Source organism: Lolium perenne, chromosome 4 (genome assembly GCF_019359855.2).
Source record: "Lolium perenne isolate Kyuss_39 chromosome 4, Kyuss_2.0, whole genome shotgun sequence".
Lineage (NCBI taxonomy): Eukaryota > Viridiplantae > Streptophyta > Magnoliopsida > Poales > Poaceae > Lolium > Lolium perenne.
In genome coordinates, this window is record NC_067247.2 from 111,880,102 (window position 1) to 111,904,363 (window position 24,262).

Sequence of the window (24,262 nt, forward strand, 5' to 3'; positions counted from 1 at the left end):
CACCCCGCAGCTCTACCAGTCCGTTGGCGTGCAGGAGGGAAAAGATACGGCTGGCTTCCCTAGATCCATTATAGATCTTATGGTTAATGCGGTATGTACGGCGCTAGAATCACTTGACGGCATTGCTAATTACTCCTAGGTTAATATTACCCATGCAATGGAACCTCCACCATATCAACACATACCATGGTTCCATTGCCCACCACATAGTCATATTCATAATTGTAAAATAATACTTTGCTTTTCAATGCAAGAGTGATAAGTATAATACTTTGCATATAGTTTGATAAAAATAATCAAATGACATGAGCAAGCGATGAACTTGCCTTTCTTGACTGCAAGATTATGCAGGCAAAAGCTTCGATACGTGAGAACTCCAAATTCTGAAATACCATCATTGTCCGGTAAGGACAATGTTTACAGAACTGGCAAAGATGCTATAATGCATAGTATGAGATGCAATCGTCCCGAGCGTAACCTAATCTCGATGATTAAGGATTGATGAGTTGTAAAGATTTATTTAGGGTGTGTTGCACTTTTAGAATGGTTTTCAAACAAGGTTCTTATTAGGGTGGATGATATGATAACATAAACAAGTGATATAATGCATCATAACAATCATACACACAAAGGATTAGTGGTTGCATAACAATACAAGAATAGTTGTCAGTTTTAAGTTCTACAGGACATGGTTGATGATTAATTATCCTATACTTCAAAAGAATAACTTTTGAAGAACATGTTGTTTAAGAAATAATGAGTATGTCAAAGAAGGATTAGGGCTGCTAAGGTTTGATTGAAATTTGTACTTCAAAAGAATAACTTTTGAAGAACAGGTTAAATAAGAATATGAACTACTATACATAGGAGCTATGGCTTTCTAGGGTTTACTATTGGATTCATTTAGTTCACTAATAGGAACTAGTTGGGTTCTTTAAGTAGAATGGGTTTATATGTAGCAAGTATTGATAGGGTTATTACCATGGTTTCCCATGTACATCATATTAAAAGATGGTTATTAAGATGGTTCCATAGGTTTTCTATTAGGTTTACTATGGCTTCACATTTGCTTCACTAAGTAATGATGCATGGCTTCTAAACTAGATGGTTTATCACTTCCTGAATAGGGTTCAGTGGAATAGGAGCATGTGATGTGTATTACTACACAAGATTGGTACTAGGGTTCATCATTATGGTTCTACTAGGGTTTGATGGTTGAGGTTGATCCTAATGGTGTGGTATTTAGGATTGATGATCAATGGTGCTAACATATTAACAAGCTAGGGTTTGCTCCTAAGTGACACTAGTGGATCATATAGGTTTTAATTAAAAAGCAGATACATGAAATAATGATCACATGTGAATTGGTTTTATTTTAGTAGATCACAAACATGGATTAATTTGTTGTTAACTAGGGTTCTATGAGTATAGGTGAAGCTCATAGAATTATATGGGCTAATCCCCTAGAGTTTTAGGATTGCAACTATTAAGGATGTACACATAAAATAATGAGATCAAGATTTATATTTATGTTAGATCTAGGGTTTCTAAATTGTGATATAAGTCTTAAAATGATAATTGGAAATATAGTTGTGGTCACTAATTACTTTGAAATAAAATTACTAATGGATTTAACATTTATTATGTTTAAAAGACTTAAAATATGATAAATATTATTAGGGTTTAGGGTTTTAATTAATAGTTGAAGTACTCATCAATTAGGATTTTCATATGATTAAACATAATCATAAAGAAACAATTGTTGTATTATATGGAATTTTATGACAAAATAATATTTACTACTTTCTTGAAAAGAAAAATAGAAAGAAGGAAATTTCATTTTTTTAGTAGTTAGGTCTTAATAGTTTAAGATTTGAAATTTGGTCTTCTAAATTTTAGAAGAAATTCATATTATTGTTCTTTTTAAATTCTTAAGTATTTGTTTTCTATTGTTTTCATTTATAAAGGTCATTTTCTGATACTTAATTCTATTTATTGTTTTTCTTTTGATCTTCTTAAATGTTTAAAAGGGTTTTTATTTTCTAAAATAAAATAGACCAAATGGTTTATTGGGTTGGCCCAATGGCCTGGCCCAAAGGCCCGAGTCGGTTGGGTCTAACCCAACCCGACCCCCACTCTCTCGCTCACCCCTCTCACACACACGCACACGGTCACCGCCCTCACCTCTCTTCTCTCTTGCGACCACCATTCCCCCGCGGCGGCGCCGCTCGCCCCCTTGTCGACATATCTTGTCCTTGTAGAATCATCAAGTTCTAGCTTCTCTTCCTCCTCTTCCTGAAGGCGGGGAAATCGAAGAACGGGTTGTTGTCACCGACGACAACCAGGGTACTTCTCTCCCTGGGAGCGAAACTGCAGGTTCTCAAAAATCCGCGGCTTCCTCTGAAAGAGAAGTTGAGTCCGAGGCTACCGAGTCGACACACTCCCTTCCCTCAGCTGTTTCTCCAAGGAACAAAAGAAAAATGGATGAAGTCATCGACTTCGGCACCTCCAAAGCCGGCGCACCTCCTGCCGAGGAAGTTGTTCCCAATGAAGAAGGGACAACTTTCAACCCTTATGAAGATGCCCTTTTCAGCTCGTAAGTTTCTGTCGATATCATTGCACCCGATATTTTTGCCTATGTTTGTTCTTATAATGTCGCTTATTTATTATAGTGGCGACGAAGACGAAAATCCTCCTATTGACGTGACTGCTCGAACGAGTACGTCTCGAACTTTAGTTATTTCTGAAGCTCAACCAGATGCGGATGAGACCTCGCCTCCTCAGCAACACATAGAGCATCCGACTCCAGTTGCAAGCCCCCGTGCCTCTTCGCCAAAGAGAGCTAGGGTAGAGCCAGTCGAGGAGCCTACTCTGTTGATTGGTGGTTCTACGACTCCTTCGATGGATGATGTAAGTCCTTTTATTTATGTTGCCACCTTTTCAGCATTTTTTGGCTCTCCCCTGATTTTTGTTTTTGCTGTCGAACTTGTGCTTCTTATGTTGATTTCCCTTTCTCTATTTTCCCTTTCAGCCTTTGATGAAGGAATTTATCCGTCTCGGTACCCAATTCGTCGGGTACCGTGATCATGCTAAGAAGCTTGAAGGTATTCTTTTCTTGCCGCTTTCCATTGAATAGATTGTCCTTCATTATTTTGTCATGACACTCGATGTCCTTTGTTTTGCTAGACACTCTTGCAGAAGCTAACAAACGTGTTGATGCTCTTGCCCTTAAGTTAGAGCAAAGCGAAAATGCTCGCAAGAAAGCTGAGTCAGATGCCGCTGCTGTCGAAGATCTTCGAAAAAGACTTCATGACGCGGAAAGTTCTTTAAGCGAAAACTTAGCTCAGCAGTCTGCTCGTGACAAAGAAATTATCACTCGCTTGGAGTCACAGATTCGATGTTTTGTTAGTAAGTACTCTCACCGTTTCTATTTCTTCGGGTCACCATGTTTTTCCTAGCGCGCTTTTTGACAAGCTTTATTTTGCTTCATTAGGGAATACGCATCAAGATTTTGATCTCGGGAATCCTGAGGGTGATCGCCTTCTCGATGCGCTCTCCCTCGTTGAAATTCATGGAGACGAGGCATGCCAGGGCCTTGCTGACGCTAGATCAGGTCTGTCACAGCTTTTTCCCTACTTCTTCGCGAAGAAGGAAGAACCCGAGACCTTTACTGCCCTGGCCAAGTGCTTCAATTCCCAAGAAGATATTGGGCTCAGTCTTCGGCAAGAAGGCTTGAAGATTGGGGTTGAGGGCACCATCGCCTTGGTTGCTGACAGCCAACAAGATGTTGACTGGGCGAAAGTTGGTGATGTGAAGAAGATGGAGACGAAGAGGTGGCAGTCTTTGATTAAGGCTGCCAAACCGAACTCGAAGAAGATCCTCTCCTTCCTCGGATGCAAACAGAATCCTGCCCCTAGTTCATCGAAGCCGAAGGTCAAGTAGACCATACTGTCTCTACTTTTTTTTGTTTCTCTTTTGATGATGTCGACGTAGTAGTTTTAGCGACAACTGCCCCAGTAGTTTACTAGGAACCCTCCTTTGTAATAGCCATGTAAATATCTTGATCTTATCAATGAAAAGCTACGTTGCCGAGTTATTGATATTGAAATATTTCTTTCCAGTTGATTTTTGACAACTATATCGTGATGCCTCACTCCTCGGATGCTTTACCTGCTGCGTCTTGCTCGAAAAACTCCTCTGCTGTCAGGTTTATTGGAGGTTCTTCGAGTGCTGCTCAGGGTGAAGTGATACGTCTCAAACGTATCTATAATTTCTTATGTTCCATGCTAGTTTTATGACAATACTCACATGTTTTATATACACTTCACATCATTTATACGCATTTTTCGGCACTAACCTATTAACGAGATGCCGAAGCGCCAGTTCCTGTTTTGTGCTGTTTTTGGTTTCAGAAATCCTACACAGGAAATATTCTCGGAATTGGACGAAACGAACAACCAGGGTCTTATTTTTCCACGGAGCTTCCAGAAGACCGAAGAGGATACGAAGTGGGGCCACGAATCGCCCAAACCATAGGGCCGCGCGGCCAAGGGGGCCCACGCCACCCTATGGTGTGGGGCCCCCGTGCCTCCTCCGACTCTGCCCTTCTGCCTACTTATACTGTCCATCGCGAAAACCCTATTACGGAGAGCCACCATACGGAAAAAGTTCCAGAGACGCCGCCGCCAATCCCATCTCGGGGGATTCAGGAGATCGCCTCCGGCACCCTGCCGGAGAGGGGAATCATCACCCGGAGGACTCTACATCACCATGATCGCCTCTGGACTGATGTGTGAGTAGTTCATCCTTGGACTATGGGTCCATAGCAGTAGCTAGATGGTTGTCTTCTCCTAATTGTGCTATCATGTTAGATCTTGTGAGCTGCCTATCATGATCAAGATCATCTATTTGTAATGCTACATGTTGTATTTGTTGGGATCCGATGAATATGGAATACTATGTCAAGTTGATTATTGATCTATCGTATGTGTGTTGTTTATGATCTTGCATGCTCTCTGTTGCTAGTAGAGGCTCTGGCCAAGTTGATACTTGTGACTCCAAGAGGGAGTATTTATGCTCGATAGTGGGTTCATGCCTCCATTGAATCTGGGACAGTGACAGAAAGTTCTAAGGTTGTGGATGTGTTGTTGCCACTAGGGATAAAACATCAATGCTTTGTCTAAGGATATTTTTATTGATTACATTACGCACCATACTTAATGCAATTATCTGTTGTTTGCAACTTAATACTGGAAGGGGTGCGGATGCTAACCCGAAGGTGGACTTTTCAGGCATAGATGCATGCTGGATAGCGGTCTATGTAATTTGTCATAATGCCCTAAGTAAATCTCATATTAGTCATCATGATATGTATGTGCATTGTTATGCCCTCTCTATTTGTCAATTGCTCAACTGTAATTTGTTCACCCAACATGCTATTTCTTATTGGAGAGACACCACTAGTGAATTGTGGACCCCGGTCCATTCTTTTACATCTGAATACAATCTACTGCAATCATTGTTCTCTACTGTTCTTCGCAAACAAACATCATTTTCCACACCATACATTTAATCCTTTGTTTACAGCAAGCCGGTGAGATTGACAACCTCACTGTTACGTTGGGGCAAAGTATTTTGATTGTGTTGTGCAGGTTCCACGTTGGCACCGGAATCCCTGGTGTTGCGCCGCACTACACTCCTCCGCCAACAACCTTCACGTGGTCTTCATCTCCTACTGGTTCGATAAACCTTGGTTTCTTACTGAGGGAAACTTGCTGCTGTACGCATCACACCTTCCACTTGGGGTTCCCAAGGGGCGTGTGCTTTACGTGTCATCAAGCTAAATTTCTGGCGCCGTTGCCGGGGAGATCAAGACACGCTGCAAGGGGAGTCTCCCACATCCAATCTCTTTACTTTGTTATTGTCTTGCTTTACTTTATTTTATTTTCTGCTTTGTTTGCTTTCTCTATATCAAAAATACAAAAAAAAAGTTACTTGCATTTACTTTATTTACTGTCTTGTTTGCTTTCTCCATATCAAGAACACAAAAAAATTAGTTACTTGCATTTACTTTATTTAGTTTGCTTTATTTACTACTGCTAAAACGGGTACTCCTGAGAATACTAAGTTGTGTGACTTCAGAAGCACAAATAATAATAATTTTTTATGCACACCTATTGTTCCACTGATACACGTACAGCACGCGACCGTTGGGAACCCCAAGAGGAAGGTGTGATGCGTACAGCGGCAAGTTTTTCCTCAGTAAGAAACCAAGGTTTATCGAACCAGTAGGAGCCAAGAAGCACGTTGAAGGTTGATGGCGGCGAGATGTAGTGCGGCGCAACACCAGGGATTCCGGCGCCAACGTGGAACCTGCACAACACAACCAAAGTACTTTGCCCCAACGTAACAGTGAGGTTGTCAATCTCACCGGCTTGCTGTAACAAAGGATTAGATGTATAGTGTGGATGATGATTGTTTGCAGAAAACAGTAGAACAAGTATTGCAGTAGATTGTATTCGATTAAAAGAATGGATCGGGGTCCACAGTTTACTAGAGGTGTCTCTCCCATAAGAATAAGCATGTTGGGTGAACAAATTACAGTTGGGCAATTGACAAATAGAGAGGGCATGACCATGCACATACATGATATGATGAGTATAGTGAGATTTAATTGGGCATTACGACAAAGTACATAGACCGCTATCCAGCATGCATCTATGCCTAAAAAGTCCACCTTCAGGTTATCATCCGAACTCCTTCCAGTATTAAGTTGCAAACAACAGACAATTGCATTAAGTATGGTGCGTAATGTAATCAACAACTACATCCTCGGACATAGCTTCGATGTTTTATCCCTAGTGGCAACATCACATCCACAACCTTAGAACTTTCATCCTTTGTCCTGCATTTAATGGAGGCATGAACCCACTATCGAGCATAAATACTCCCTCTTGGAGTTAAGAGTAAAAACTTGGCCAGAGCCTCTACTAATAACGGAGAGCATGCAAGATCATAAACAACACATAGGTAATAGATTGATAATCAACATAACATAGTATTCTCTATCCATCGGATCCCAACAAACACAACATATAGCATTACAGATAGATGATCTTGATCATGTTAGGCAGCTCACAAGACCCGACAATGAAGCATAATTTGGAGAAGACGACCATCTAGCTACTGCTATGTACCCATAGTCCAGGGGTGAACTACCCACTCATCACTCCGGAGGCGACCATGGCGGTGAAGAGTCCTCCGGGAGATGATTCCCCTCTCCGGCAGGGTGCCGGAGGCGATCTCCTGAATCCCCCGAGATGGGATTGGCGGCGGCGGCGTCTCTGGAAGGTTTTTCGTATCGTGGCTCTCGGTACTGGGGGTTTCGCGACGAAGACTATATGTAGGCGGAAGGGCAGGTCAGGAGGCGTCACGGGGGCCCCACACGCTAGGGCCGCGCGGGGCCCCCCTGGGCCGCGCCGCCTAGTGTGGCGGTGCCCCGTGGCCCCACTTCGTCTCTCCTTCGGTCTTCTGGAAGCTTCGTGGCAAAATAGGCCCCTGGGCGTTGATTTCGTCCAATTCCGAGAATATTTCCTTACTAGGATTTCTGAAACCAAAAACAATGAAACAAAGAATCGGCTCTTCAAAGATCTCGTTAATAGGTTAGTGCCGGAAAATGCATAAATATGACATAAAGTATGCATAAAACATGTAGGTATCATCAATAATGTGGCATGGAACATAAGAAATTATCGATACGTCGGAGACGTATCATCCACCTGCTGCTATAGCAGAATTTTATGAAATTAAACCTGCTTTACTAAATCTTGTTATGAGAGAGCAATTTTCTGGTGTTAGTTCTGATGATGTTGCTGCCCATCTTAATAATTTTGTTGAACTTTGTGAAATGCAAAAGTATAAGGATGTAGATGGTGACATTATAAAACTGAAATTGTTTCCTTTCTCCTTAAGAGGAAGAGCTAAAGATTGGTTGCTATCTTTGCCTAAAAATATTATTGATTCATGGACTAAATGTAAGGATGCTTTCATTGGTAGATATTATCCTCCTACTAAAATTATATCTTTGAGAAGTAGCATAATGAATTTTAAGCAATTGGATAATGAGCATGTTGCCCAAGCATGGGAAAGAATGAAATCTTTGGTAAAGAATTGCCCTACCCATGGACTAACTACTTGGATGATCATCCAAACCTTTTATGCAGGATTGAATTTTTCCTCGCGGAACCTATTGGATTCAGCTGCTGGAGGTACTTTTATGTCCATCACCTTAGGCACCGCAACAAAGCTCCTTGATGATATGATGATAAATTACTCTGAATGGCACACGGAAAGGACTCCACAAGGTAAGAAGGTAAATTCTGTTGAAGAAACCTCCTCCTTGAGTGATAAGATTGATGCTATTATGTCTATGCTTGTGAATGGTAGATCTAATGTTGATCCTAATAATGTTCCTTTAGCTTCATTGGTTGCTCAAGAAGAGCATGTTGATGTGAACTTCATTAAAAATAATAATTTCAACAACAATGCTTATAGGAATAATTCTGGTAACAACTATAGGCCATATCCTTCTAATAATGGTAATGGTTATGGTAATTCTTATGGTAATTCTTACAACAATAATAGGAGTGTACCCCTGGTCTTGAAGCCATGCTTAAAGAATTTATTAGCACACAAACTGCTTTTAACAAATATGTTGAAGAAAAGCTTGGTAAAATTGATGTTCTTGCTTCTAAGGTTGATAGTCTTGCTGCTGATGTTGATCTTTCAAAATTGAAAGCTATGCCTAATGAAACTAAAGATATTAAGTCATTTGCTACAGCAAACGCTATCCAAGTTCGAATTAATGAAAATATTAGATTTATGGCTGAATTGCATGCTAGGTGGGAAAGAGAAGAAAAATTTGATAAAGAGAATAATGTAGCTAAAGTTTGGACTGTTACCACCACTAGTAATGTTGATGCTTCACATGTTGCTAAACCTCCTACTATCAATGGTAAAATAATTGGTGTTAGCAATGTTTCTACTCCTAATGCAAAACGTGCAAAACTGCTTGAAACTGCTAAAACTGCTGAAACCACATGTGATAAAACTGCTGAATTTTTTTAGAATATTGGGGACAATGATCCCATTGCTGTAGATCATAATGGTTTAGATTTTTGTGATTGTCATATCTCTGAAGTAATTAAGTTCTTACAAAAACTTGCTAGAAGTCCTAATGCTAGTGCTATAAATTTGGCCTTTACAAAACATATTACAAATGTTCTCATAAAAGCTAGAGAAGATAAATTAAAACTTGAAACTTCTATTCCTAGGAAGTTGGAAGATGGTTGGGAGCCCATCATTAAGATGAAGGTCAATGATTTTGATTGTAATGCTTTATGTGATCTTGGTGCAAGTATTTCTGTTATGCCTAAGAAACTCTATGATATGCTTGACTTGCCACCATTGAAAAATTGTTATTTGGATGTTAATCTTGCTGATAATTCTATAAAGAAACCTTTGGGGAGGATTGATAATGTTCGCATTACGGTTAACAATAACCTTGTCCCCGTTGATTTTGTTGTCTTGGATATTGAATGCAATGCATCTTGTCCCATTATTTTGGGAAGACCTTTTCTTCGAACTGTTGGTGCTATTATTGATATGAAGGAAGGGAATATTAAGTATCAATTTCCTCTCAAGAAAGGTATGGAACACTTCCCTAGAAAGAGAATGAAGTTACCCTTTGATTCTATCATTAGAACAAATTATGATGTTGATGCTTCATCTCTTGATAATACTTGATTCACACTTTCTGTGCCTAGCTGAAAGGCGTTAAAGAAAAGCGCTTATGGGAGACAACCCATTATTTTACTTCTGCACTTTTGTTTTATATTTGAGTCTTGGAAGTTGTTACTACTGTAGCAACCTCTTCTTATCTTTATTTTATTGCATTGTTGTGCCAAGTAAAGTCTTTGATAGTAAGGTTGATACTAGATTTGGATTACTGCGCAGAAACAGATTTCTTGCTGTCACGAATTTGAGTAGGCCTCTCTGTAGGTAACTCCGAAAAATCTGCCAATTTTTGTGTGTGATTCCCAGATATGTACGTGATACGTCTCCGACGTATCGATAATTTCTTATGTTCCATGCCACATTATTGATGTTATCTACATGTTTTATGCACACTTTATGTCATATTCGTGCATTTTCTGGAACTAACCTATTAACAAGATGCCGAAGTGCGATTCTTTGTTTCTGCTGTTTTTGGTTCCAGAAATCCTAGTAACGAAATATTCTCGGAATCGGACGAAATCAACGCCCAGGTTCCTATTTTCACCGGAAGCATCCAGAACACACGAGAAGGACCAGAGGGGGGGCACTGGGCCCCCAGACCATAGGCCGGCGCGGCCCAGTCCCTGGCCACGCCGCCATATGGTGTGGGCACCCCTTCAGCCCTCCTGCGCCGCCTCTTCGCCTATTTAAAGCCTCCGTCGCGAAAACCCTGAGACGTTCGACGAAACCCACATAAACCTTCCAGAGCCGCCGCCATCGCGAAGCCAAGATCTGGGGGACAGGAGTCTCTGTTCCGGCATGCCGCCGGAACGGGGAAGTGCCCCCGGAAGGCTTCTCCATCAACACCGCTGCCATCTCCACCGCCATCTTCATCACCGCTGCTGCTCCCATGAGGAGGGAGTAGTTCTCCATCGAGGCTCGGGGCTGTACCGGTAGCTATGTGGTTCATCTCTCTCCTATGTACTTCAATACAATAATCTCATGAGCTGCCTTACATGATTGAGATTCATATGATGATGCTTGTAATCTAGATGTCATTATGCTAGTCAAGTGAGTTTTACTTATGTGATCTCCGGAGACTCCTTGTCCCACGTGTGTAAAGGTGACAGTGTGTGCACCGTGTGGGTCTCTTAGGCTATATTTCACAGAATACTTATTCACTGTTGAATGGCATAGTGAGGTGCTTATTTATATCTCTTTATGATTGCAATGTATTTGTATCACAATTTATCTATGTGCTACTCTAGCAAAGTTATTAAAGTAGTTCTATTCCTCCTGCACGATGTAATGGTGACAGTGTGTGTAACACCCCATTTTTCAAAACCTGCATATTTCTCCAAGTTAAAATTTTGAGCCAACAAAATTTTTATTTAACACTTCTGATTGAGTGTAGGTTAGAATTCTTGCTTGGGTTAGCTTAATTACTTTCTTGGTTTGTTGTGTGTGACACCTCACCTTAGGTTAATTTATTTTACACCTTCTTTAAAATTTTAGGGTTTTGCTCTTCTTAAATTGTTTGGCACCACCTCTTATGCACCTTGCCCTCAGAGATCCTAACCCTAGGGTGGTAAGCACCACTTTTGGATGGGAGAAACACCCTACTCCCTTCTCTACCCCACCACCATCTCACCTAGGGTTTGCACCTTAAACACCATCATCATCTTTTTATTGTCCTTTTTATGTTTTCACATTTGTGCACTTGATCCCTTGTCACTTTTGGACACATGCACTTGGCATGGCTTCTCTCTTTTTCACCCCTGCCCCTTTCTCTTTTCTCTCTTTTCTCTCTTGGGTTTTGGCCGAGAGACAAGAGGGGAAACCTCCCCCTCTCTTTTTTTCTTTCTCTCTTCCCTCTCTTTTCTTCTCTGTTTTTGGGCCGTGGACACCACCACCACTCCCTCTCTCACTCTGGCCCAACCCTACCTCGCACCACCCCCTCTCTTTCGGCCCAAACCTCACCAGCACCTCTCTCCCGCGCCAAAACCCTAGCCACTAAACGCACGCGCGCGCCACGCTGGTCAAGCGACATGATGGCTCGACGCCTCGCGTCGCCCGCCATCACGCCTCGCCTGCCGTGCACCACCTCGGCTCCCTCCCTTGCTGACGCCACACGCCCAATGTCACCGCGGGGCCCACGTGTGACGCCACCACCCGCTCGCTCGTTGGCCATCGCCACCGCCCACGCCACTACCGTTCCCTCGCCTGCCTATAAAACCCGCCCAAACGCCACTCCTCTCCCCCTCAGCTCCCCTCTCGCAACGCCGCCAGGCTGCCTCTCCCACTCCCTGGCTGCTCGAGCAGCAGCTGTGCCACTGCTGCGACGTGCCTTGGCGCTCACCACGGTCACCGCGTGGGTGACGCGCAGGTGGTCACCGCCACGACGCCGTCGACGCCTCCCTCTTCTCTCCCTCGTCATCAGCACCACCTCTCGCCTCTCCTAACCCCTCTCCGTTGCCCCTGCCTCGCAGATCCGCAGCGGAGCGGCGACACCGACGACGCACCGGCGACGCCCGTGACGCCGAAGCCGCCAAGTCAGGCGACGTCGACGCGTCCGAGCTTCGCCAGGACATCCCCGAGCAGCACACCCACACCGCCAACCCGCCTGCGTCGAGCCTCGCCATCGCCAGCCTCTGGTAAGCCGTCGCGCCACCCCTTTCTCTCTCTGCGCCGGCGGCGCTTCGACGTCGATCGCTGCGCCCGGATCTGGGCCGTCGGATCCAGATCTGACGGGCGCATGGCGCATGCACGGCCACGTCGGCGTGCATGGCCACGTCGGCCTGCCTGGCCCGCCACGGGCCCCCGGCCGTGTTTGTTTTTTTTCTTTTTCACCGGCCACCGGAGAGCCCCACTGGGCCGGCCCATCTGAGCAGCACCGCACGGCCCAGGGCGTTCCCGCCCTTTTCTTTTATTTGAAAAATTGATAAACTGAAATTAAAATTGAAAATCTGCCAGTATACTGTTTTGCTAATTAAATTAGTTTGGTAACTCGGATTGCATTGATTCCAATTGCATTAGCTCCGGCATGAAATTATCTTTCAGATGCCACTGGCCCTGTATTTTTAGGATTTTTGTGCGATTTTTAATAAATGAAACATGATCTCTGTTTCTGTTTAGTATTTAGGACTTTAAAAATTGAAAAATTAATATTTTTGAATGATTCCAATTGGGTTAGTCTTGTTTTGTTGCTATGCATCCAGGAAAAATATCATTAGCCTCTGTTAGTAATTTTTCATCTCTGGTTGTTAGTGCATGTGTGTTACATGAAATGATAAGGCTATTGTTTGATGTTTATATTTAAACCTTGTTGCTTCTTGTTTATAAAAATGGCCAAATCATGTTTTGTTTCTGTCAAACAACTCCCCTGCATATTTTCCTTTTTCATTTATTTGTTCTTGTTTCTTGAGCTATGTGTTGATTGTATGCATCGTTTACTTTTGCGACGCTAGATACAAACGAAGGTGAAGTGGAAGGGGAGGACTTTGGTGAAGAACTTGAGGAAGACCAGGGACAAGCCAACCAAGGCAAGCCATCTTTGAACTCTGAATGATGTGGGTTGGATGTCATTTGTTGATGTCCCTAAGCATCTTATCTCTTTATGTGTTGATCTCTCTATATTGGTCTATGTATGGTTGTAATAGGAGTAGTTCCTTGTGGTGGTTACTCATCTTGGTTCACACATTGGAGGGATGCATGGTGTCACTGCCGTGCTACTCCCTTGAGTCCTCGGGAGTGCTCAACCTGAGCATGTACCTTTCAATATTAGAGTTTTACACCACACCCCCTCTTGTTAAGTCTAGTGGTATCAAAGTCATGATGCTTGGTGTAATTCTCACATTGAGAGAAGTACGCCGTGTACCCCCTTGATTGTTAAAAGGGTGATACACCTACCCCACCCAAGTTGATTAATAACACCCCCAAATCTGAAAGTTGAGCCACCCTATACTATCATCTTACATGCTTACCTTAAGCAAGTGAGATTCATTTCTTTTGCCACCCCCTTATGCTCTCATGGCATGATGATCTTCATCTCGGCCATGTTGCCAAAGTAGTTCCTTCTCAAGAAACTTTAGGTTGGGAACCCCTCAAGGTTTACCTTGTTGTAAATGTTTATGAAAACCTTGGGTGAGTTAACCCAAGTGTATGGTTTATAAAAGCAAAGGATCTTGATAAAGATGTTTGGGAAAGATGTGTATGTGGGTTGGTTGAGCAACCGTGGTGTTGTGGGAAAAAGGAAAAGGGTTTCTAAAAAGGGGCACTGCGTATATGTGTACACCAGCCCAACTTTTATCCGCGCAACCACATTATCCAATATGGGCACGGGCTTAGTCCGTAGTTCGTTGAGATTGGCATAAGCACCTTCACAACTCTCTAGGGAGGGTCAAGATGACCTCCGACGCCGGGTTGCGCTCTGGAGGAGGCAATACACTATCTAGACCGATAGCCGGACGATTACTGAGGGTCTTCCGACGTGGCGCCGGAGATACGCTCAAAAGGAGGTATGCTGCCGGGGTGCCGGGAAGGGGTAAGCCCGCAGGGAAGGACTTGTGCCAAAGGAGACGGGCGAAAGACTATGACTGGTTATCCGAATCTCGCATACTTTTGTATGACGATCCGGGGATGATCCCGGCGGATTTATCAGTTCTTGTGGGGAAAGTGCGCACACTCTGCAGAGTTTAATCTATTCGAATAGCCGCGTCCGCGGTCATGGACGGGTTGCAATGGTCTACCTTTACCGGGGCTTGCGTTTTGTTTTGACAAAGGCTTTGCAAAGAAAGTGTTGTGTTTTATGTACCGGAAGGGTACGGAAAGTGGGCGTGTGTTGACCATATGGAGATGGTCGTGGGGAAAAATTGAGACCAAGTGGGGAACTCTTTCCTAAATGTTTCCATAGATGGAACTCTTCTTTAATAAAGATATAGAGATGTCATAGAACTTCCCTCGCATCTTCATCACTTGAGATGAATGAATGCAACTCTTCTTTAACAAAGATATAGAGATGTCATAGAACTTCCCTCGCATCTTCATCACTTGAGATGAATGAATGCAACTATTCTTTAACAAAGATATAGAGATGTCATAGAACTTCCCTCGCATCTTCATCACTTGAGATGAATGAATGCAACTCTTCTTTAACAAAGATATAGAGATGTCATAGGACATTCATAGTGTTCCCTTCACTTGAGAAGTCGGAATGCTATGCAAACCAAAAAAAAAGGGTAGGAACATGCTATACCCACAATAGAAACTTGTCTTACTCTCTTGTCTCCTTTAGTTAGATTGTGTTGCACCCCTCTTATGATGGTTTGCAAGTACAATTCCAAATGTACTTACGGCTTTGTCCCTGGCTATTAACTTGGCCAGACTATGAGGAGGACTTTGAAGACGATGGAGGATATCATGACGACTATGCGACCTAGGACGCTCTCCAAGTCAGTCGCCTGTAGGTCTAAGGCATGACTTGGGCCCGACGACGTTGATGTGTATCCGCTGCTGTGTTTGGTGAACTTGCCCATCGAGGCAATTTATGTAAGCTCGGTCATGTGACCCGCTTTGTAAGACTTATTTATTCGGTACTGTAATGGATGATGTAATTCTGGATATTCAGTTCGGTTATGTGCTCACGGTGCACTGATCATGGGATCGTGAGTTGAATGCATAACAGGGTATTTCGGACAGCTAGTCCGGGGTCCCCATAGAGCTGGTATCAGAGCCATCCTGACCATAGGAGGCCCTAGTTAGCATGGACGCTAAGATAGTACAAAAACTATTTTCTATAATAAAAACGAGATGACTATATGCTGAAATAATGCCTAGTCTCTCCCCTACTTTCTCTTACATATTAACTTTACTTGCATTAATTATTAATGTTTTTACTTTATGCACTTAAAATTTGGCACACTTTGATCATCATACTAATTTAGAACTTAAAATTTTTGTAGATGGATCCACCGATGTTCACTGAGAGCATCCAGCTTGGCTTCAAGAAGCCTCCCTACCTGTTTGAGACCGCCCTCGTCGAGGTGTCACGGGCCGTTGGACGCCTGGCACCCGAAGTGAAGGGAGGACAGATGGAGAGCACCAAGGACGGCGAGATGTCCTGGATGGTGGTTTGCACACTTCGCGGCTCTCATGTGAAGCAGCTTGAGGAGATTGAGGTCCAGGTCTTCGACCGCACATGGGAGGATGGACTTGTCAGGGTGCTCCAAGCGGCCCTCTCTCGTCTTGTCTTCCACCACCGTGTCGAGTTGGAGGCCATGGGACTTCCTCACGCCTTCTTGGGACGCCGCAATGAGGAAGGGGTTCCTACTATGATCCCCTACTTTTGCCCCCTTGGACGCCAAGTGAGCCAGATGGAGAACTTGTTGTTCAAGACCCAGCTCAGCCTCGACTCCAACAGGATGGAGAATGAGGTGTTGAAGCATGAGATGGAGGGGCTCAAGATGGACTTGAAGTTGGCCAAGATCAAGCACCGCCGCCAACAGAAGAAGACCCTCCGTGTCCGCGAGTCCAACTACATGCTCAAGGTCAAGGTTATGCACCTCAAGGCCGCCCTCCGTGAAGCCGAGGAGAAGCTCGAGGAAACTCAGGACGGCGGCGAAGATATCCGCAAGGAGAACACCGCTCTTGTTAGTGACGATGAGGACTACATGGAGGAGGAAGGACTTGATGGGCTTGATGATGAAGATGACGAGGACCGCGCCTTCATCAACGACGCGATCGAAGAACCCGCACCACTTCACACCGTGGAGGCTACTCCGGATGATGAGGAGGATCCCGAGGAGCCCCCGTTCGATGGCCCTTCCGCACCACTTGATGATTTCTTGATGTGCACCTTCGAGACTTGGTCGATGTTAGGATGTCCCGTTTAATGCGATGAACTTGTTGGTCCGTGTGTGACCATGTTGGATGTGAACTTGATGCTTTTGGTAGTACCAATGCTTGTGGTTGAATGTTGGTATTTGTGTTGGTTTTATTCTCTTTATTTTGGAGTTTTCTTTTTATGCATGCACATACCTTCCCCTTATTCAACAAGCACTTGAACCCCCGAACCTTTTCATCATCTTATTTCCATGTATGTCATCTTCACCTCCTCAGATGGTTGAAACTCGCCATGGAGGTTCCACCTCCGGAAACCCACCACCGCCGCCTCCGGACCCCAACATGGCTCAGATCCTACGCCTCTTGATGGAGGATCGCCAGCGTGCCCGCCAGGAGAGTGAAGCTAACATTGCCACGCTTCGGCAAATCGCTCAAGCCGCCGCGGGAAACCGCAACAATGAAGAAGGAGAAGGACACGGCGAGGAAGCACCCAGGTCACGCCTTAGGGACTTTCAGAATACCAACCCGCCCGTGTTCTCCAAGTGTGCCGCTCCTCTCGATGCGGATGATTGGCTCCGCACCATTGAGAACAACCTTGAAGTCGCCGCGGTAGGAGATCACGAGAAAGTCCTTCTCGCCACTCATTTTCTCTCGGGACCCGCCCGAGCATGGTGGGAGAATGTCAAGGCCATGCAAGCTCCTGATCATGTCATCAACTGGGCGGAATTCACCGCCAAGTTCCGTAAGGCTCACATTCCCACCGGTCTGATCAAGATGAAGCGTGATGAATTCTTCAACCTGAAGCAGAACAACTCCAGCGTGGTGGATTATCTTGAGAAGTTCAACACCCTGGCCAGGTATGCCCCGCAAGATGTTGACACTGACGAGAAGAAGCGCGACCGTTTCATGAATGGTCTGCATGAAGAAATTCAGAGTATCCTAGTGGCTGTACCCTACCCCGACTTGGAAGCGCTTGTGGATGCCGCTATTTTGGTGGAGTCTAAGCGCAAGGCTGCCTATGAAACCAGGAAGCGCAAGATGCAACAGCAGCAGGGTGGGCCCAGCAACCCCAAGTACCGCAGTCCGCCCCCATCAAGACCCGTCAACCCACCCCAGAGAAACCCTTCGCCAGCACCAGCTTATCGCTCCAACAACTATGCCCCCAATCGCTCAGCTCCGCAGCCCCGTCCTGGAGGATTCAACACCAACCCCCGCCCCAATCCGCCAGCTCGCCCTCAAGGCGATGGATGTTTCGCTTGTGGGAAGCCTGGACACTTCTCTCGTGAGTGTCCCACCAAGATGAGGACACCTCAACGCGCCAACGCCCCAAGGCCCCCTCAAGCTCAAGCTAGGACTGCGTCAGGAAAGAAGCCCATGGTCAAGAGGCAGGCCAATGCCGCTCATGGACATTTGAACCATGCCAGCGCTGAAGAGGCAGAGGAAGCTCCGGATATCGTGATGGGTACGTTTCTAGTCAACTCCATTCCTGCCCGAGTCCTTTTTGATTCCGGCGCATCTCATTCTTTCGTTACCGAACCCTTCGTTAAGAAAAGTGGGCTAAAACCAACCATTATGAAACGCCTCATGTTAGTCCAAATTCCTGGATCCACCGCTAAAACCCGCTTATCTTGCAAACATGTTCCCATTATTATACACGGAGTACCTTTCCAGGCAGACCTCATAGTCTTAGGAGCCCAAGGTTTAGAGGTAATCCTTGGAATGGACTGGATGACCGATTATAAGGGACACATTGACTGCGTCGAAAAATCCATTACTCTCACCAATGATCAAGGCCTACCAGTAAAATACACCGCCACCGTACATTCATCCAAAGCTTTCTGTCGGAAAAGCGTCTCTGGACCCAACCTTGAACAAGTTCCTGTTGTCTGTGAATACCCTGATGTTTTCCCAGAAGAATTGCCCGGTATGCCCCCTGACCGAGACATTGAGTTCATCATAGAACTACTCCCTGGAACTGCCCCCATAGCCCAGAGACCTTATCGAATGAATCCCCAAGAACTGATTGAGTTAAAGCGACAGTTGGATGATCTGTTGGCCAAAGGACTGATCAGGCCAAGTGCATCACCATGGGGATCGCCTGTGATCTTCGTGGACAAGAGGGACGGAACCATTCGCTTGTGTGTGGACTATCGGAGACTTAATGAGGTAACCATTAAAAATAAGTACCCTCTGCCTAAGATCGATGATTTATTCGACCAAATGAACGGAGCAAAGGTTTTCTCCAAAATTGACCTTCGCACCGGGTATCACCAACTTAAAGTGCGAGAATCCGACATTCCCAAGACTGCTTTCACTACCCGTTACGGACTGTATGAGTACACCGTAATGTCATTTGGACTCACCAATGCCCCTGCCTACTTCATGAACCTCATGAACAAGGTCTTCATGGATTACCTAGACAAATTTGTGGTAGTGTTCATCGATGACATCTTGGTCTACTCAAAAACTGAGGAAGAACATGAGGAGCACCTGCGACTAGTCTTGGGTACCCTTCGGCAGCATCAACTTTATGCTAAGTTTAGTAAATGTCAGTTTTGGCTCAAGGAAGTTGGATTTCTTGGTCACGTCTTGTCTGCTGGAGGACTCTCTGTTGATCCCTCCCTGATCAAGTCTATTGTGGACCGACAACCACCTAAAAATGTTACGGAAGTGAGGTCTTTCCTCGGATTGGCGGGATACTACCGCAAGTTCGTTGAAGGATTCTCAAGCATTGCCAAACCTATGACTCTTCTGCTTAAAAAGGGTAAGAAGTTTGAATGGACGGAAAAGTGTGAAGAAAGTTTTCAAGAATTAAAAAGGCGACTTGTATCCGCCCCCATCTTGACCATGCCCGACGTCACCAAGGATTTTGTGATCTATTGTGATGCTTCCAAAATTGGTCTTGGAAGTGTCTTAATGCAAGAAGGGAAAGTAATCTCTTATCTCTCTCGGCAGCTGAAACCCCACGAAGCCAATTACCCCACTCATGACCTGGAATTAGCAGCCGTGGTTCATGCTCTCAAGACTTGGCGCCACTATCTCATCGGAAATAGGTGTGATATTTACACCGATCACAAAAGCCTTAAGTATATCTTCACCCAGAGAGAGTTGAATATGCGACAGAGGAGATGGATAGAGCTCATCAAGGATTATGACCTTAGTATCCATTACCACCCCGGAAAAGCTAATGTTGTTGCCGACGCCCTCAGCCGAGAACCTTGTTCCCTTAACTCTCGTTTAAAAACCGAGCAACCCATGTTGTATCAAGAATTCGAAGAATTCGGATTAGAATTGGTTAGCCATGGATTCCTTGCTGCCATGGAAGCTAGACCTACCCTACGAGATCAGATTAAGGAAGCCCAAGTAGGGCATAAGAGTATAGAAGGGATCAAACGCCGCCTGGGCAGGGGAATAGTAGAAGGATTCTCAATAGATTCCAATGGAGTACTGTGGTACAATGGACGTCTCTGCGTGCCAAACATTCTAGAATTAAAGAATCTTATAATGGAGGAAGCCCATAATACTCCTTACTCTATTCACCCTGGGGGATCTAAAATGTATCAAGATTTGAAGGACACCTTTTGGTGGCATGGGATGAAGCGGGATATTGCTTTCTTTATTGCTCGATGTGACGTCTGCCAGAAAGTTAAAGCTGAGCACCAACGCCCGGCTGGATTGTTGCAACCCTTGAAGGTACCCGTGTGGAAATGGGAAGAAGTGGGAATGGATTTTATCACCGGACTTCCCAGATCTAGCCGTGGACATGATTCCATTTGGGTGATAGTAGATCGTCTCACCAAAGTCGCTCATTTCCTACCTGTCAAGACCACCGATCGCGGAAGAGCGTTAGCCGATCTGTACATCTCAAGGATCGTCAGTCTTCATGGAGTTCCCAAGGTCATCGTATCCGATCGAGGAACCCAGTTTACCTCACATTTCTGGAAACAGCTTCACGAAGCCATGGGCACCAAACTATTTTTCAGCACAGCCTACCATCCCCAGACCGGAGGACAGATCGAAAGGGTGAACCAGATTCTGGAAGACATGCTCCGCGCATGCGTTCTCGCTTATGGAACCAAATGGGAGGATTGCCTGCCATTCGCCGAGTTCTCTTATAACAACAGTTATCAGGCCAGTCTTCGGATGGCACCCTTTGAAGCCCTCTATGGGAGGAGATGCCGGACCCCTCTCAACTGGACCGAGACCGGGGAAAGCCAAGTGTTCGGTCCAGATATACTTCGAGAAGCGGAAGAACAAGTTCAGCTTATCCGTGACCGTCTCAAGGCTGCACAGTCCCGCCAGAAGAGTTACGCCGACAACAAGCGTAGGGAGTTAACTTTCGGCGCCGGAGATTTCGCCTATCTCCGGGTAACCCCTCTCAAAGGAATGAAACATTTCCATGTTAAAGGCAAGCTTGCGCCAAGATACATTGGTCCTTTCAAGGTGCTAGGACGAAAGGGAGAAGTATCTTACCAGCTGGAGTTACCTCCCGAATTGTCTGAGTTCCATGACGTTTTTCATGTCTCCCAACTTCGAAGATGCCTCCAAGCACCAAGAAAGCCTGAAATTTTTAAGGATATTGATTACCGTGCCATCGACCTCAATCACGACTTAACCTACCGAGAGAACCCTATTCGTATTCTGGATGAAACCGTTAGAGTCACCCGCCGAAGGAAGATTAAATTCTTCAAGGTCCAGTGGAGCAACCACTCTGAAGATGAAGCCACATGGGAGCGGGAGGATTATCTGAGACAAGAATTTCCACACCTATTCAAGCTCCTAGCCACGGAATCTCGGGACGAGATTCTTTTAAGGGGGGAAGGTCTGTAACACCCCATTTTTCAAAACCTGCATATTTCTCCAAGTTAAAATTTTGAGCCAACAAAATTTTTATTTAACACTTCTGATTGAGTGTAGGTTAGAATTCTTGCTTGGGTTAGCTTAATTACTTTCTTGGTTTGTTGTGTGTGACACCTCACCTTAGGTTAATTTATTTTACACCTTCTTTAAAATTTTAGGGTTTGCTCTTCTTAAATTGTTTGGCACCACCTCTTATGCACCTTGCCCTCAGAGATCCTAACCCTAGGGTGGTAAGCACCACTTTTGGATGGGAGAAACACCCTACTCCCTTCTCTACCCCACCACCATCTCACCTAGGGTTTGCACCTTAAACACCATCATCATCTTTTTATTGTCCTTTTTATGTTTTCACATTTGTGCACTTGATCCCTTGTCACTTTTGGACACATGCACTTGGCATGGCTTCTCTCTTTTTCACCCCTGCCCCTTTCTCTTTTCTCTCTTTTCTCTCTTGGGTTTTGGCCGAGAGACAAGAGGGGAAACCTCCCCCTCTCTTTTTTTCTTTCTCTCTTCCCTCTCTTTTCTTCTCTGTTTTTGGGCCGTGGACACCACCACCACTCCCTCTCTCACTCTGGCCCAACCCTACCTCGCACCACCCCCTCTCTTTCGGCCCAAACCTCAACAGCACCTCTCTCCCGCGCCAAAACCCTAGCCACTAAACGCACGCGCGCGCCACGCTGGTCAAGCGACATGATGGCTCGACGCCTCGCGTCGCCCGCCATCACGCCTCGCCTGCCGTGCACCGCCTCGGCTCCCTCCCTTGCTGACGCCACACGCCCAACGTCACCGCGGGGCCCACGCGTGACGCCACCACCCGCTCGCTCGTTGGCCATCGCCACCGCCCACGCCACTACCGTTCCCTCGCCTGCCTATAAAACCCGCCCAAACGCCACTCCTCTCCCCCTCAGCTCCCCTCTCGCAACGCCGCCAGGCTGCCTCTCCCACTCCCTGGCTGCACGAGCAGCAGCCGTGCCATTGCTGCGACGCGCCTTGGCGCTCACCACGGTCACCGCGTGGGTGACGCGCAGGTGGTCACCGCCACGACGCCGTCGACGCCTCCCTCTTCTCTCCCTCGTCATCAGCACCACCTCTCGCCTCTCCTAACCCCTCTCCGTTGCCCCTGCCTCGCAGATCCGCAGCGGAGCGGCGACACCGACGACGCACCGGCGACGCCCGTGACGCCGAAGCCGCCAAGTCAGGCGACGTCGACGCGTCCGAGCTTCGCCAGGACATCCCCGAGCAGCACACCCACACCGCCAACCCGCCTGCGTCGAGCCTCGCCATCGCCAGCCTCTGGTAAGCCGTCGCGCCGCCCCTTTCTCTCTCTGCGCCGGCGAGCGCCCCCGACGTCGATCGCCTGCGCCAGATCTGGGCCGTCGGATCCAGATCTGACGGGCGCATGGCGCATGCACGGCCACGTCGGCGTGCATGGCCACGTCGGCCTGCCTGGCCCGCCACGGGCCCCCGGCCGTTTTTCTTTTTTTTCTTTTTCACCGGCCACCGGAGAGCCCCACTGGGCCGGCCCATCTGAGCAGCACCGCACGGCCCAGGGCGTTCCCGCCCTTTTCTTTTATTTGAAAAATTGATAAACTGAAATTAAAATTGAAAATCTGCCAGTATACTGTTTTGCTAATTAAATTAGTTTGGTAACTCGGATTGCATTGATTCCAATTGCATTAGCTCTGGCATGAAATTATCTTTCAGATGCCACTGGCCCTGTATTTTTAGGATTTTTGTGCGATTTTTAATAAATGAAACATGATCTCTGTTTCTGTTTAGTATTTAGGACTTTAAAAATTGAAAAATTAATATTTTTGAATGATTCCAATTGGGTTAGTCTTGTTTTGTTGCTATGCATCCAGGAAAAATATCATTAGCCTCTGTTAGTAATTTTTCATCTCTGGTTGTTAGTGCATGTGTGTTACATGAAATGATAAGGCTATTGTTTGATGTTTATATTTAAACCTTGTTGCTTCTTGTTTATAAAAATGGCCAAATCATGTTTTGTTTCTGTCAAACAACTCCCCTGCATATTTTCCTTTTTCATTTATTTGTTCTTGTTTCTTGAGCTATGTGTTGATTGTATGCATCGTTTACTTTTGCGACGCTAGATACAAACGAAGGTGAAGTGGAAGGGGAGGACTTTGGTGAAGAACTTGAGGAAGACCAGGGACAAGCCAACCAAGGCAAGCCATCTTTGAACTCTGAATGATGTGGGTTGGATGTCATTTGTTGATGTCCCTAAGCATCTTATCTCTTTATGTGTTGATCTCTCTATATTGGTCTATGTATGGTTGTAATAGGAGTAGTTCCTTGTGGTGGTTACTCATCTTGGTTCACACATTGGAGGGATGCATGGTGTCACTGCCGTGCTACTCCCTTGAGTCCTCGGGAGTGCTCAACCTGAGCATGTACCTTTCAATATTAGAGTTTTACACCACACCCCCTCTTGTTAAGTCTAGTGGTATCAAAGTCATGATGCTTGGTGTAATTCTCACATTGAGAGAAGTACGCCGTGTACCCCCTTGATTGTTAAAAGGGTGATACACCTACCCCACCCAAGTTGATTAATAACACCCCCAAATCTGAAAGTTGAGCCACCCTATACTATCATCTTACATGCTTACCTTAAGCAAGTGAGATTCATTTCTTTTGCCACCCCCTTATGCTCTCATGGCATGATGATCTTCATCTCGGCCATGTTGCCAAAGTAGTTCCTTCTCAAGAAACTTTAGGTTGGGAACCCCTCAAGGTTTACCTTGTTGTAAATGTTTATGAAAACCTTGGG

General features: G+C 45.4%; 1 protein-coding gene across 1 annotated transcript; it reads left to right on the top strand.

The window, feature by feature from the left end:
• The first annotated feature begins 16,956 nt into the window (after positions 1–16,956).
• On the top strand, positions 16,957–22,774 carry LOC139839077 (uncharacterized). Its single transcript, XM_071829125.1, has 4 exons — positions 16,957–18,076; positions 18,527–18,780; positions 20,563–21,436; positions 22,503–22,774. The coding sequence occupies exons 1-4, from the start codon at positions 16,957–16,959 to the stop codon at positions 22,772–22,774; spliced, it is 2,520 nt and encodes an 839-aa protein (XP_071685226.1).
• Positions 22,775–24,262: the final 1,488 nt, after the last annotated feature.